This window comes from Diplotaxodon limnothrissa, linkage group LG16 (genome assembly GCF_057381915.1).
Source record: "Diplotaxodon limnothrissa isolate DT_005_m linkage group LG16, D_limnothrissa_male_GT1.1, whole genome shotgun sequence".
In the NCBI taxonomy this organism is placed as follows: domain Eukaryota; kingdom Metazoa; phylum Chordata; class Actinopteri; order Cichliformes; family Cichlidae; genus Diplotaxodon; species Diplotaxodon limnothrissa.
Window position 1 is genome coordinate 26,148,322 of NC_140611.1, and position 16,695 is coordinate 26,165,016.

Sequence of the window (16,695 nt, forward strand, 5' to 3'; positions counted from 1 at the left end):
AGATTTAGTCTACTTGTGCTAAAACTTATTATTAAACTAGATGCCCCTCTATACGTAGTTAAATGTCTACCAATTTAAAGGTAGACATTATGGGCTCCAGAAAACCCCAACAGTTGATCAAATAATTAGGGATTCACTCAAATATTCAACTGTTTGGATATTGTGTTGTTGTGTAAATATTGTGTTTTCAACTTCTGGATTGGGTACATGACATCTCTCTCACCTCTCAGAAGCGATGATCACCTTCAGGTCACCTAACTGTTTCTAATTAGTGACTTTGTCATCATCTATTAGCGACCTGTCAAACCTATTTAGTAAAATCTTGCCACAAAAGTGCCTAAGAAAAAAATCTTTAGACAATATTGCTTTGCTACTCGCACTGCTATCCTGCTGGGTTCTCTCTCTCCACAGCTACAGCTGCACCCACATGGAGGTAGTGCATGCCATGTCATGAAAAAAGGTTAAGATGTATCCTATTGCTTCCAACTTTGACTCTCACTGATCATTCCATCCATCTTCTTCCACTTATCCAATTCAGGGTCATGGCAGAGCCTATCCCAGCTGTCACAGGGCAAGAAGCAGGCTACACCCTGGACAGCTCGCCAGTCTGTTCAAGGGCTAACACAGAGACAAAACAACCCTTCACACTTGCAATCACACCTTTTGACAAGTCACAATCACCAATTAACCTAACATGCAGTCATATCTCTAGACTGTGGGAGGACGCCGGAGTACTTTGAGAGAACCCACACAGGGAGAAGGAGAACATGCAAACTCATGTTAACTACGTTAATTCAGAGTCTAGCCATAACCTCACAGATGTGAAAAAGAAATTCAAAAATTGTGATGATATAACTGCAAAAAGACACAGGCACTGTGTCTTAACCTTGCTTTTATATATGACTATAACAAGACAACAACCAGTTGGCAACCAGTTGCGTCAAGTCCTCTGTTGCAAAGAAACGTTGCAGATGAGTTATGCTCACTGGAGCAGACGGAGATCGACTGCAATGTGCAAGCAACCTGTCTGTTAAACCAGACAATTATAACATTTGCCAATCCACCTGTGAGTGATTGCAGTTAGTATGAGTTGGGCCAGGATTCTCTGGAGACAGGTTGCCTCCCACTAAGCGACCTTTGCAATTACCTTAAAAGCAATCGAGGTTGAAGGTGTTTCATGCTCAGTCTGTCAGAGATCAATTAGCTGCTGCAAGTACTTCGAATCGGTCACCAAATGTGCACAAGGAGGAGGTTGCGGTCCTATTTTAATTCTAGTGTGACTGAGCCATTAGCAACATTTCTACTTCTTTGGTTTTCCATTTAATGTCAATGTCAATTTTTAAAGTATGAAAAACACAACTTTCATTATGCACTAAAAGCCTTGTTTGTTTTCTCAATTTGCCATTAACAGTGTATAAGACAGGTTTGAGCATGGTTGATAAATACCTGCCGGTAATTACCTATTCGCTGTGCCTGAGTATAGCGGCGGCTTAAAATTTAACTTGATCTAACGGCACAACTTTATCAACAGAGGTATGCAAACATAGCAGTCAGTGACAGAAATGCACTAAAGCAGGTGAAAGCTTGTGACACTAGTATCAACCAGTCTTACTGTACAAAAGAACGAAGATAAAGCCTGATATTGTCTCACATGGGAATAGGCAACTTCCCTTAGGGGATAGTACAGTTAATCTTACACAATCAAAACATTCACACAGACTCCGCAAACATAAAAGCAAATACTGCCAGCAAGCACCACCTAAATATAAACAGGGACGGCTTTAAATGTTTCCGCTTCAAGCACATGTAAATGTCTTTCACATCATATCAGACAGGTTTGACACAGGTGTTTAATAAAGAGCTGGTACAGTGATGTGTTCTCCCTTTGTCTCATATTTGATGCAGTGTCCACAAGCACTGGTTATTAAATGTTCTGTCCAAACAGTATGTTTAACAGTTCCTATATATGTCAACTATATGTGTGTTTTAAAGGCTTTGGGTATTTTCTCATACACTTTTGTACAACTGACAATTTAGAAGTGATGGCTGCTTTTTTAAGATGCAATTCATAAGTAAAACAACTACGGCATTAATGTGTCAGTAAGTCAATGAATGAATTGACAGAAAATTACTCAACAACCACCTTAACTCATTCACTGCCAGCCATTGGCAGTGAATGAGTTAAACCCATTGACTCATTCACTGCCATTGACGGCTATAGACGTCAATGGCAGTGAATGAGTTAATAAGAAATTTATCATATTAGCAGATATTAGTGGCTATGATATCCCACTGGATAGTAGGGCTGGGCGATATGGCCTAAAATTCATATCGCGATATAATTTGAAGCATGTGCGGTAACGATATATATCGCGATATATTCTTTTCTTCTGTATAACGTATTTTCCACACTATAAGGCACACTTAAAATCCTTTAATTTTCTCAAAAATCGAGAGTGTACCTTATGTATGAATTCTGGTTGTGCAGAGTTTTTGGCTTTCCCCATATTTCAAAAGTGCGTCATCTCTTTGCTATGACTCTCGGCATAATTTGCAGATGATAATGGTTGTAGCCACTGTGATGCTTTTGACCAAAACAGGCGCAGCTTGGTGACATCATCAACATATGCTATCGCGATAGAGCAGTATAGTCAAAATCTCTATCGTTGGCCAAATTTATATCGTTTCTATCTATATCGTTTATATCGCCCACCCCTACTGGATAGCTCAGCATATTAGGATTTTTTCAGACACCCTTCCTGATTTATGGCCTTTTCAAGTGATTCATATCTACTCCCAGGACATAACCAGCGATCTTTTGCTTGTTAGGTGAGTGTGTAAACCCATACACTATGTATCCATTTAGATCAAATAAATAAAATGTATGACTTAATATAAACCTTTTATCTTTGGGTTTTGAATATTTGCTCACCTTCTGAATACACTTTAAGATGTTCAAAACTACAGTTTGGCTTTCACGATACGACAAAAAGCTGTAATTATGCGACAATGTTTAACAGTGCAACGATATATGTTGGCTATACAGATGCTATTACTTTCTGCTTTATTTGTAACAAAAAAAAATACTATTTTGAACATTACAGCAACCATTAGGTTCATATAGATGAAAGTTCCTAATCTATGTCAAGGAATGTTTTGCAGTGTTTTTAAATCACATATTGTAAGATTTATTGGTCATCAATAACTTTAACACACATTTACAATATTCTCTTATATTTTAAACACTAAGTAAATAATCTGCAGGTAAAAAATATTGTTACAGCGATATATGCATGATGGTTAAATTCTGTGCTGATGCCAATGTTAAAATTTTGTTAATTTTGTTGTTTCTGTGTAATTTATTTCCTCTTTTGTACAAAAGAAACAAAGAAGCCTTCATTAAGATTAACTGTAAAGTTAACATCAGTGAACATTTAGGCATCACAAAACCAATGTGAAACACGTGGCCGTGATTATACATCAGTGGATCCCTACGAATACTGGTAGCTGTAGGAGTAGTTCAGCACAAACATCATGCGTCTCGGCCTCTCATGAACTCATGTTGGAGAGATTCACTGTACATCACTGAGACAGCCAACACACTGACAGAGCTCATACCTGGCAGCGCAGTGAATCAACCACCCCGCGGCTCTCTCTGCATGCCAACCACATATCCAGCTGACTCAAGACCGCACGCAACATGATAAAACGGACTCCTTTGAAGACTTTAAAGTATGCGTAGAAACCAATTTAAATGTTAAATAATAGCCAACAAAAACAAAAAGGCTCTAATCTGAAATCCCCACATATTCAGACTCTACAGGGAGGAATTGTGAGGTTTCTTGTCTGCTTGTGGACTCATAGTGACAACAACAAACATGGTGATGCAGCTCTTCTCTGCTGGAAGGAAAGGAAGGGCAGGGGGCTGCCTGCCTGTGTGATCCTCTGGCGCTGTGGGTGAGTACAATGGAAAATAGTCCCCATTGCTAATCCATGGCAGGCTAATTACAGCTTTGATCCCCTAAGCGTGTGCATCACTGTTGGTGGGTGGGAAGGAGGCAACACACTACTGGGCTCAATACTGTTATGGCAAAACTGGCTTGGCTCAAAGATGTCTCCATTTACTCACAAACGGTGCAGAGGTGGAACCAATATGCTGTCAAATCTTACATACACTATATTAATACAAAGGTCATAAGAGTCCTTAAACCATCAGCCAATAGTTTTATGAGCATACAATCCTTCATCGAGCAAATCCACCAGCTTCACAATATGATCCAAAGTCACCGACAAGGTTACCATTTACTCCACTGAGCAGCACATGAAACCCAACTCCTGGAGACATGAGACACAGATTAAGTGGGTAACTGGAGTTTCTGTCTAAAATAGGCCGCTGCTCTGATGATAGCCTAGTCCCAAAACACATGGTGGTGGAAATACAGCAAGGCAGGAGGAGGACAGAGGAGGATGAAGGCTGAGGATGAGCAGCAGATAACTTGGAATTATCTAGAGCTTGAGCTCCACACCTTTGCTCATTATGCCATTAGTGTAATGGTGGCTTATTAGCCTAGACCAATATCACTCCAAGCAGTATCCTTTTAATTTACTGTTTGCTGTCTTGAGCCACAGCAAAATTTCAGTATGGAAGAAGGAATGTAAAAAGTAAGACACAAACATGCTTAGCTTTATGATCACTTTGAAAAACCTCCACCATCTCCAGTTCATAACCTGTGCTGTTTTAAAGGAGGTTTTTGTGGGTTTTCAAGTGGCTTGCATTAGTTATCCCACTATCAATCAGGATCCCCCTCCCCATCTCAATGATGGCCATTTGATGTGTATTAATAAAGCATATTTAAATGTAGGTGCAGTTACACTAATACTGCTTGGTTGACACTCAGTTCCAAGGCACTTGGGTCAAAGCATACAAATAGACCTCAGCACCCAGTTTTGTTTTGTTTTTTAAATCCAGCCTTACTTTAGTTTCAGTAATTTTTCCTCATGATCAGCTTATCAGTCATCTATTAAACAGCTTGAACAGCCCTAACCTCCATGAATGATGCTATATCAATAAAGTTTGATTAACTTATTGACTGATTAATTGATTGAGCAGCAGAGGCATGTATTAGGTGAATTAGCAGAGCATTGTTTAAGTTATTTGTTCATACCTAAGCCATTCCAGCATATAACTATAGGAATGCATCTATGACGGGACCTGAAATCACCTTGAAGCTGCTGCAAGTTTAAGGTTATTATGGTATAAATGCACACACATAAACAGACTGGCCATGCTAGCGTGTTTCTACACATGGGTTATTTATTCAGAAGCAACGAATCCGCCTTAAAAAAAAAAAGTTATAAATGCAGTCGAGAGTTTTAAACCTGGGACTTCCGCTTGTTTGTTTGTTTGTTTTTTTTGGTTTGTTTGTTTTTTATAAAAATATCAAAAATAAAACCGTTTGTTAAAAAAAAATATGCTGCAACGTATTGTGCGATTCAACTACGTATAAATTTATGTTTGTATAAATTGCGGTGGATACATGTAGTTGGCGGGGTAATGTCACAACACAATCACTGTTTAACCTTAAACACTGAAGACACCGTGCAGTCCTAACGGTCACGCAGCTATGTTAGCCAGGTAGTTAACTGCTAGCAAACGGTTGCTCCGACACTGCCACGAAGCCTGAACCTGTACGCCAACGTTAGCTACCTTAGCTCGGCTCGAATGCCGTTAGCACGCCTGTTACAGTCAGCAGCTGTTGGACATCCTCGTTTTTCCATCAGTCGTGACCAGGCCGGGGCTGCTGACTGCTGCCAGCCTGGCTCCAGCCCAGAGCAATCTGCTGTGTGGTCCTTTTCCTAAAAGACACCCCGCAGACGTTGAAGCTTCCTTGCCGCGGTTTTACATCCACATCAACACAACAACTGTGCTGTGATGTTCCAACTCATCAGCAGCAGCAGCCCCGGTCTGCGACTACCTGGAAAATCCTTCCTCTTGTAATAGTAAATTCAATACTCACTCGAACTGAAGCTGGTTATAGTGATGCTACACAGTGGCTCTTTTGGGGAATCGGGAACCGTGTTTGGTCAGAGCGGTCACCCAGGTCGTGTATCTTCCCTTCTTCAAATGGTCCCTCGCTCCGCCAGCAGTACCTCCGTATGATCTCTCCACACTGCAATGATGGTGCTGAGGCACAGCGAGACACGATTGGCCAGGCTGAGCGGAACTCAGTGAGCTTTGGTAAGCAGAAATCTCCGGCGACCTGCAGGGGGAGTAGCAGTGGTGCGTTCAAGCCCGTTGGAAAAGTTACAATCAATGGTTTAACACGCTCATATTGCCACAGATAGCCGTTATTTTATTTATTTATTTATTTTTTTAAATGTGTATGATTATCCCTTCAGAGTCTGAAACCCACCATAAGCCACTGAATCTGTTTAAGAAAGAAAAGATAAAAAGATTAAGATAAGAATTTAATATCCCGTTGTTACAGCAGTTAAAAAATTAAACCGAACAAATATATGAGATGTGATATCTTAAATAGCTGAATGGTATGCAGCTCAGTAAAACAATACAGCATGACAAAGCATATATCTAGAGAAGGTAAGACTATTGTGAAATCAGAATAAATACAGCTTAATAAATGTAGTAAAACCAGCATAGCAAATACATAACTTAAACAAATATTCAGAGCTTTGCTGTTTAATTTTTAATGAAGAATAATTTAAATTACATTAAATTAACTTTAAATTGTTACAATTTAAACATAATGTTACCAGACAATGTATGAATAATAAAGGGACTTATTATAGCATATTTGCCTCTGACACAGATTTGCCTCTGTGCAACAGGGCAAGCATGACTGTTTTGTTCCACAGTATGAGGGTCCACCTACCCCTTGCTGCAACACTCAGTGGGTGAAAGGTGTTAGACAGGAAGCTGTTTCTAAAGAGTTTATTTTTACAGAGTTCAGTCAGGCTTCTGGTTGAACCTCGAGAGATTTTACAGACAGAGAAGCAGGATTATCATCCATAGTGGTTCAGTGTTTAACGTGAGGCTCAAATCTCTCAGCACACGACTATCCCAGCATGACACAGCATGATACACACAAAATCCAAAGAATGAACTAATGTCACTTTGTTGTGGAAAATGCAGTCATAGGCGTTCAAACGGCCAAAAAGATTATTTGCTAAGGGAAAAAGTCAGGTTATTGCAAATTATGATCCAGTTAAGTGATACATTTATATTTTTTCCAGCTTGTATGAGAAATTTATTTTCTCTCTGGTAAAAACAAAGAAACAATAAAACAAAACAAAACAAAAAAATCTATTGCAATGACAAATTCATATAGCACATTTAATTGTATGTAAAAATCAAAATGCTTAACATAGAAGCAAAAACACTTTACAGAGAGTTAAACACAGTTAAATTTAGGCCTGTGAGAAAAAAACAAGGTTTTGAGTCTGTTTTTGGATTAGACAGAGTTGTAACTGACCTCAGCACCACAGCTATGCCTGATTTAGACTTCCGCGGGAAATCTGCATCATAACTTACAATGTAACCTCGAAAAGTCCTTTAACCCTTCGCAGCAACCTTCTAAATGACATGAGGTGCACCTCCCAAGACATGTAACCCTACGTTGGGGTCGATGCAGCCGACAACGATTGAGTGGCGTGTGGAAGGTTGCAGCTGACAGTTAAAGGGGGTTTCGTCATAAATTAGACTGTAAACTTTTCGCAGAAGTCAACCTTAACTGAAAACACCCTCACCGCATTTAGATCTAATTTTGTAACTGAAGAACTAGGTTCTCTGTGAACCATATTCGTGTCCTGATTATTCCATATTTTTCAGTGCTTTTAAAAAAAATCTGCAGACAGTATATTTTCTTTAGTGGCAGATGTCGAAAGTTTTACATGTGCAGGTCTAGGCACGGTGGCACATACCTCTGCAGTGAAGTATGTAAACAAAAAAAGTACGTCAACAAAATAGCCGCAAAAGAATATATATATAGTTTTAAAGTAGAAAATCCCACACCGTGCAAAGGCAAAACAATAGCAATCTTGCACAATTTTGCAAGGTGCAAAACGTCCTACCCTAAGTAGTTTATGTACATTTCTGCTGTCACAGAGTAATTCCAGCACAAATTTAAGTAGGTATGACGGTCTGCCACTTAACTTTGCCCATCACATTATCACTAAATCTTAGCTGTTAAAATATGCTTCTAGCTGAGATTAACAAAGGTAGGACGATTTGCCACTAAATTTTAGCTGTTAGTATGCTTGTAGGTCACACTCACAAAGGTAGGATGGTTTGGCACTTAATTTTACCCGTCAGAGTATTTTTCTGGCTAATATTCACAAAAGTAGGACGGCTCGCTACTTCATTTCGTGTTGGGCGCATGCGCAGAAACAATGGGTAGTGTCACTACCCGATCCGTACCGGAAACCCGATCGGTACCCCGCATGCGCAAATCTTACGTCACTTCCTCTCTTTGCGACATTCAATATATTTGAATGATGCGGTTAGCGCCCAGTTAGCTCCTAGCATTTCTCAACAGCTTCTCAAAAATTGGTGGTCTTAACTTTCTTTTGCTTTGTAATTACAATATCGATAAAATCCCTTTAAAACTATCCAACTTTCATAAACAAATGCTTCTTTCCTGGTCATTGATTTATAAACACAATTTTTCTCCACATAGATACTATATTTGGAACAATAGAGACATTTTATACAAACATAAATCTGTGTTTTTAAGTAATTGGTTTGATAATGGGATTCATCGTGTTGCACAACTTATAAATCCAGCTGGAGGTTTACTCTCTTACTCAGAATTTTTGAATACATATGGTCTTCCTGTTCCACCAAAGGAATATGCCATAGTGTTTGATGCTATCCCTGCTGGGGTCTTAATGTTGTTTAGAAATCTTGTTAGTGATTTGACCCCTTTACCACTGGATCCTGCTGTTACTTATGTCGGTCAGGTGTGTTTCCCTTCTGTAAGGAGGAAAAACAACCGTGAAATACGAACTCTGTTTCAAAAAGACAGAACTTGTGTCCCAACGGCTGTCGCCTACTGGAATAACTTATACCAGGACTTGGAATGGGAGAAGATTTGGACCTTACCGTCGAAATTTCTATTAAATAACAAAGTAAAGGAAATATCTTTTAAAGTTATTCATCGTTTTTACCCAACTAGGTCTTTTCTTGTACGTTATAAAAAGGACATTGATGTTAACTGTACATTTTGTAGTTGTGTGAAGGAAGATATTTCTCATTTATTTTGGTCATGCTTATACACGAATCTTTTCTGGCAAGAATTTTGTGTTTTTGTTGTTTCCTTTATCCTTTCTGAGTTCTCTCTTTGTTACGAGAAAATATTGTTTGGTTTCTTTAAGTACCCCATGCACAGGGCAAACGAATTTTATTTGATTAACTTATTGATATTATTGGCCAAATTTCATATACATAAGTCGAAATTTTCTAACGCAAAACCATCCTTTCGGTGCTTTTTAAATGAAACCAAACAATATGTTAAAACCATACAACATTCTCAAAATCAAAAAGCTGTCAAAACCATAAACCTATGTTCCCTGTTCAATATCATGTGATTCTATAATAGACTGTGTCTATTTTGCTTTTTTATACGAACCCCCTGACATTGTGTTTGCTATTTTGTATTTGTATATCTGTATTTTGTGCTTTTTCAATTTAAAAAAAAAAGAAAAAAGGATGGATTCCCAGAACACCTCTCGTGCTTCCGCCATGACTTCATTTGTGGGTGTGGTCTGCTATTTTTCTTTGCTTTCGCTTTACGTTGGATTAGACAGAGTGCGTTGCGCAGTTTTTGTAAAAGGACAGAATCAGGAATTACTTATATGGTATTGCTTGTTAAGCGGATCCTCGCTGGTTTCGTTTTAAGTTGGGGAGTATTTGGTAAATCCCCTTCCTCGCGTTTTTAGGCGGTGCGTCATTCTATAGTTTTCCTTCTTCTGCTTTGCTACGTGTTTGTTGCAGGACTCTTTTCGGTAAGGTCTCTCTATAATTTAATAACTATCCATTAGCAATGACTTATTATATTTTCACGACTTTTTGTGGATCTTAACATTGTGATTATTGTGACCCACAGGCTTTGACTATAATTCTTTATTAAGGGCTCATCTCCTCTTAAAGTTTTACCAAAGTCCACATGGCTGTTCCGGATCAATTTCAGCTACTTGCTATAAATGAAATCGCGGAAGCTCTCAGCAGCAATGAACGCAGTAGGCTCTTCTATTTATGTGAAAGCTTGGACACGGACCACAGTGTGGCTTGTATGAAGGAGATGCTCAGATCAAAAGTGACGCAGCATCAAAACGCTCACCTGTTTCTGGCAGAGCTCATGTGGCGTTTGGGGCGTTTGGATATCCTAAGGAAGGTGTGTAAAGTCAACAGGGATGACTTGGAGAGGACCAGACAAATGGTCCCACGTTTCAGGTAAGACATCCTTTAAGATGAGCTGATGAATTGTAAAGATTTGAAGAATCGAAGTTAACAGTGTTTGTTCCACTTACTGCAGAGTATTGATGACAGAACTAAGTGAGGAGCTGGACACTGAAGATTTGGACAGTATTAAATTCCTGTTAAGCTGCAAATTATCTCGTGAAAAGCTTGAGAAGACAAAGGTAAAAACAACAACAAAAACCCCAAATGAATGAGACATGATTCTGTTTTCACTCATTTTCAAATTTATGTGGGTGGGGATTTATTACTAACAGCATTAACATGGTAATTTTAATGTAATTTAAATTATTATTAACATGGTGCAGTCAACGATGGGGACCCCCCCCCCCCCCCCCAAAAAAAAAAAAAAAAAAAAAATTAAGTAATTAATTAATTTAAAAAAAACAAAAACATTTTAGACATTTTTGCCATTTCTTTTGTGTTACAGAGTTTTCTGGATATCATTGTTGAACTTGAAAAGCTGGATTCAGTCTCTCCAGAAAGACTTGACTTCGTAGAGGACTGCTTGACAAACATTGGCAGGATCGATCTAGTCAAAAAACTGACCACTTATAAGAATTCAGGTCAGTCTGTGTTTCCCTTTTCGCTTTATATACCGAAGGGCTTGAAATAGCATCGCCACGAGAAAGGTTTGTAACAGTTATGCAGTGAGAAGTGGGAAACACTTCCCTACTAGTTACACAGAACTGGGTTAAGTTTTATGTTCCTCATCAGTATAGCATACCCGAAACTATCGATACTCACAATCACTCATAATTAATGCAAATATCTATTTCAGTATTTCAGAAACTGCTGATCTACTTGGATTTTCCCACGCCACCATCTCTAGGGTTTACAGAAAACGAAACAAAAACAAGAACTTATCCAGTGGGCGAAAATGCCATGTTGATCTCAGAGGTCAGAGGACAAGGGTCAGACTGCTTCAAGCTGATAGGAAGGCAACAGTAACCCAAATAACTACTCGTTACAACCAAGGTACCCAGATGAGCTCTGAATGCGCAACAGGTTGAAGCTTGAAGGAGATGGGCAACAGCAGCAGAACACCACACCAGGTGATTTCCATGGGTTCGCCAAAATTGGACGACAGACGATCAGAAAAATGTGGTCTGGTCTGCCGAGTTTCACTTTCTGATGGTTCAGATGGTAGGGTCAAAATTTGGCTTAAATAATAAAAAAGCATGGATTTGGATCAATTGTGCTTTGCATTAATGGTTCGTGCTGTTGTTGGTGGTGGTGTAATGGTGTGGGAGATATTTTATTGGCACCACAGCCTACCTGAGTATTGTTGCGGATCATGTCCATCCCTTTATGACCACAGTGTGCCCATCTTCTGATGGCTGCTTCCAACAGGATAACGCGCCACACGACAAATCTCGCATCGTCTCATACTGGTTTCTTGAACATGACGATGAGTTCACTGCAATCAAATGGCCCCCACAGTCACCAGATCTCAGTCTGATAGAGCACCTCTGGGATGTGGTTGAACGGGAGATTTTCCACATTGATGCTTAGCAGCAAAGTGTGACGCTATCACGTTGTCATGGACCAAAATCTCTGAGGAATGTTTTTCCTTCACCTTGTTGAATCTATGCCAATGAGAAGAATGGAGGCAGTTCTGAAAGCAAAAAGGCATCCTACCCAGTATTAGCAAGATGTACCTAATGATGTGGCTGGTGAGTGTAGTAAGCAAAGAATAGGAAGTTTATTACATTTTCCTCACCAAAAACTCAGTATTAAGGGTAAACACCTTTTTTTAGTTTGTGACGACCTGTTCTGAATGTAGCCTTCCTTTGGCCCTTGTTCACCTGGGACTGGAACCCTTGACCCAAAACTGGATAAACAGCTAATAACATGAATGGATGGATGGACTTTTTTTGTGACTGTGCTCTGTTATAATGTTCAACAACTTTGACGCAAAAGTTAAAAGATTATGATCATGAAAAAATGACATCCAAATGCATTTCAGTTTTATTTAACCCCTGCAACCACAGCAGTAGGGTAGATTCAATTTTCAGTACTAATTTAATGCTGTTTATTTAACGTGTTGGCTTGTTTCAAATGTAATAGGATAATTTTTCTTTAAACAGCGACAACAATAGAACAGCAAACACAGAGACATTATGTATGTATATATGCCTGTCTTTTACAGCTGGGGCACCTGAACAGCAGCGAAATTTGTCTCTGCAGCAACCCCGTAGAATTTCTGTGAGTGAGACACTTTGCAGATGTTAGTTCACATTTCCCATAATGTTTTCTCCACTAAAACCATAAAAATATCTCCTCTTTTGTTTCCTCTACAGCATGTTACACAAGAGCGCCGCATTGGTAAGTCTAGCAAAATACCACAGATGTGTAGCCTAAGACTATATTTTTAATCAAAATACCTTTTCATCCCCATGAGACTGATATCTAGTCTCACAGGGGCTTTACAGCTGGAAACCCCCTGTTGGCCCTGGTGTTTACTTTCTTCTTCTGTTAACCATATCACTCTTTGTTTGCAGTAGGAGTGAGCCCACGATCAGGTGCCTGCCTAGAGCCGAGCTCTGAGGTGAGGATTCCCCTCCTTCTCTGAGTATTTTGATTATATTTTCAAGTGTCGAATGACTCAATTGCATTTACGACATTTCCCCACAATCTCATTTGAATTTCAGAGTCAGCCAGATTGCTATAAATTTAACACTAATCCCAGAGGACACTGTGTGATCATAGACTGCGTGGGTAATGATGGAGGTGAGACACAAAGCACTTTGTACTTTTCTACTTAAACGGAAGTACCAAAATCACAGTGTAGAAATCCTTAATTAGAGGTATAGTCATGCATTTATAATCCTGCTGGGGGAGAAAAATAAAAGGATGATCACCACATGCTGTAGTAGGTTTTAAAGCTGATGCATCATTGTGTACGCCGGATAAACCTACAGTTATACGCTTATCTGTATTCGATGTATTATTGGGTAGTTTCCAAACGAGGGACCAGCCCCATCCTAGAAAAATTCTTAATGGGAGAAGAACAAGAAAACTATTGTGCTACTCAGATTTGTATTTCTTTGGGAATTTCTTTTATGTCTGCAGCTTTCGTGAAAAGGGAAGCTCATTTTACTTATTTGTGGTTTATTAACAGTTGTCAAAATGTAGCTATTTTAGAAGGCAGGGGAAATTCAAAGGCTGTGAGCTTCTGAAAGAAAGAGCAATGTGTTGTATTTTATAAGCCTAACGTGTGTTTTATTGTAGCAGTATAATTATAAAAAGTCTGTTGTAACTACAGCTGAAACATAAATTTAGTGTAATTCAAAAACAAACAGTGTAGCACAGTAGCTCAAATTTAATTAAAAGTGCCTTACAGCTGCATATAACTGCGTAACAGGTTTTTACGTAGCAAGTTTTTGCTGTTAAAATGTGCATTTTAATCATTGTATTAAGATCATAAATGTTCACCTACCCTTTCAGTAGTTTTGGTTGCCACTGATCTGTGTTTTAAAAATGTAAAGCTACATTTGTCTTTTTAAATTATTGTCAAGGTGATGCTTAAATTCTCGTTTCATCTTTGCTCACTCCTTCAGAAAAATTGGAACAAACATTTAAGGCGCTTCGCTTCAGCGTGAATCTCCACCAGTATCTGAGTTCTGATGAGGTGTTTTCAGCTCTCGAAAATATTCTCGATAAGATGGAGAAACTCAGAAATGATAGCTTTGTGTGCTGCATCATTAGCCGTGGCACAGAAAGTCAACTTTTGGGCACAGATTCGACTGGCAATGGATTTTCTATCAACGAGGTCAGGCGTCTTTTCAATGCTAACAGATGCCCGTTGTTGGCGGGCAAGCCCAAACTTTTCTTCATCCAGAGATACAACGTACCTAAGTTGTCCCTGCGCCCCAGGATGAACCCGGACGATGGGCACCTCGAGACAGATGGCTGTGATGGGGCTGTCACAGCAGCTATTCCTATGGATGCAGATGTGTTCTGGAGTCACTGCTGGACAGATGAGTGTCAGCTGGAAGAAGAGGAACATAGCTCTGTGTATGTGAAGGCTCTGACAAATGCTTTAAACAAAGCCCAAAACAGGTATAAACACTATTTAACTTTACCTCATCATCATGGAAGTTTTCTTATAAGTTTCTTATAAGCTAAACTGTTATTTGTTTGTGCTCTTACAGGAAAATTAAGATTGATGATATTCAAATGGAGGTGAACAACGTCATCTTTGAACACAGCAGAAGTAATCCTCAAGCCAGCTACCACCTTGATGTAAAACACACCCTGAGGAGAGATCTGTACTTACAATAAAGAATTTATTTACTTTTTATTTGCTAAACACTGTGAAGTATCTGGCACCAGTACTGGTGTTACAGATAGGCCTTAGAGTCACTGTGCCTCCTCAGCTGAATTGTGCTGATACCCTTATGTAACTAGATGTTAAATTCAGTTAGTGTGGGGATGAAAAAGTTAAACAGCCACACTGATAATTAGTTAAGGCAGCTCGAACTCAAGTTAATTATTTGCTTAGCAGTAACTTAGTGCTTTTGCAGCACTGAGGCCACCGACTTTGGAGCGGAGGCACCTGTTCAGGTCCTGTTTCCTTGTGATGAAAAAAATAGGACATTCATCAGCTTGCGCAGCTAAACTATACTTGTGGACTTCTTAATCTTTGAATGCAGGTGTCTCCATCCCAATGCCCCGGGTCTCCATAATCATGCACCTAGCCGTGAAGTCTGCCCTTACAAACATTTGTGGAAAAAATGGGCCATTCTAAAGAGCTCAATGGTACGATTGGAAATGAAATTTTTAGGGACCAAAGCAGCTAAGCCATGCAGCGGCTGATCGGCTAAAGTCGTAGAGTGCAGTCGGGCTGAGGTATATAGTGCGTTAGAGTCACTACCACACTGCTGACTCATTAACTGCAGAGCTCATCGGGGATTAACTTCACAAACATAGCAGACATAGTTTGCTTTGAGAACACAATCAATTACACATAAATGACAGCATGAAGGCTTCTCTGTCTTTTTATTTCTGTTTTTCGCTTTATTTTATTTCATTTTTTTATGTAGCAAATGAGTCAAATGGCCCTCAATCAAGTTTGTTGCCCTTCCAGTTGTATACTACGGCTGACAGTGTCAGACACACAAGTATTGATGCAGCTCAGAACTTGCTCAAGAAGAACGTTTTTTATTGCGTATATAGTGACACCTAATGGTCATATGTAGTCATGACATGTTATAGTTGGAGGTAAAAACTGAAAACTTTAAATGTGTATTTATTGTTATTATTAACTTTAATTTTCACCCAGCGTGTTGGTGCATGTTTAATAATATATGTTGTGTTTCAACAGATTTATAATTTTAGCAGATAAATCAACTACAACAGTTCCCAACGTTAACTCCACAGGCAGCAACATTTTAAAACGTAACGGTTTACCAAACAGGACGCCCAGTCATCTGGACTGTGATGAAAGTTACAGTGTATGGGGGGAAAGCAAAAAAAAAGTAGGCTTAAATCTTAAAGATGACTTGCAATATTTATTTATACTCCACACTGTACATTTGTGCATTTGTAACATTTTTTTTTGTCTTGTTGAAAACAATCTGAGCTAATTTGTACTTTAAATTATTATTTTTAAAATGTATGCAGAAACCTTGAAAATTTCTCTTAATGAAGGAAACACTATCATGCTTTTTTTAAGTACTTATATATATTTATGTATATGTAAATAGAATTCCTTCTAATTCATGTTGTAATTTAACCCACTACTGTAGTTTGTTTTTGTCACCATGTAAGTACATTACAGTTTTTCGTTTGTTTTAAAATATGTATCTATGTTAGTGTGCTGCAGTGCAATTGGAAGGATGCTAACATAGTTGATACAAATTTAACATTTCATACAAAGATTTTTGTATGAATTGAAATGTTAAATTTGACATCCATAAGCTATTTTTCGCCTTTAATAAAAGTTAATTGTGTTGTATTTAATATTGCATCTGAAAAAACATGTTTGCATAGTCTATATGTGTTTTTTACTTTTATTTTTAACATTTTCTATCATATTATGACATGTTGTATTACAAAAAGGTTAAAAGAAAAATTAAAATAATGACTGGTACAATGGTTAGATTTGAGCATCACTTGACCTTTTAGAAGTTCAACTCACCGAGGCCATGTAGTATTTTATTTCCCAAGAAACTCTGGAATCACAGAAAAGCAGTGAC

At 38.7% G+C, this 16,695-nt stretch overlaps 2 protein-coding genes across 3 annotated transcripts in view; one reads left to right on the plus strand and one right to left on the minus strand.

Moving 5' to 3' along the window:
- The window catches only part of LOC146616320 (hyccin 2), a 49,936-nt gene extending 43,671 nt beyond the window's left edge, over positions 1–6,265 (minus strand). The window contains exon 1 of the mRNA XM_085373903.1: positions 6,018–6,265. The gene's annotated coding sequence lies outside the window, so the exon portion shown is untranslated. The remainder of the gene's footprint in view (positions 1–6,017) is intronic.
- Positions 6,266–9,814: 3,549 nt separating this feature from the next.
- On the plus strand, positions 9,815–16,228 carry LOC146616321 (CASP8 and FADD-like apoptosis regulator). Of its 2 annotated transcripts, none has more exons than XM_085374069.1 (10): positions 9,815–10,020; positions 10,122–10,468; positions 10,551–10,656; positions 10,923–11,058; positions 12,645–12,700; positions 12,796–12,820; positions 12,997–13,043; positions 13,147–13,225; positions 14,056–14,557; positions 14,650–16,228. In XM_085374069.1, the coding sequence occupies exons 2-10, from the start codon at positions 10,182–10,184 to the stop codon at positions 14,777–14,779; spliced, it is 1,368 nt and encodes a 455-aa protein (XP_085230195.1). In that variant the 5' UTR covers positions 9,815–10,020; positions 10,122–10,181; the 3' UTR covers positions 14,780–16,228. The 2 variants fall into 2 exon arrangements, with proteins under 2 accessions (XP_085230195.1, XP_085230196.1); XM_085374070.1 differs by having other exon boundaries at positions 13,000–13,043.
- The last annotated feature ends 467 nt before the right edge of the window (positions 16,229–16,695 follow it).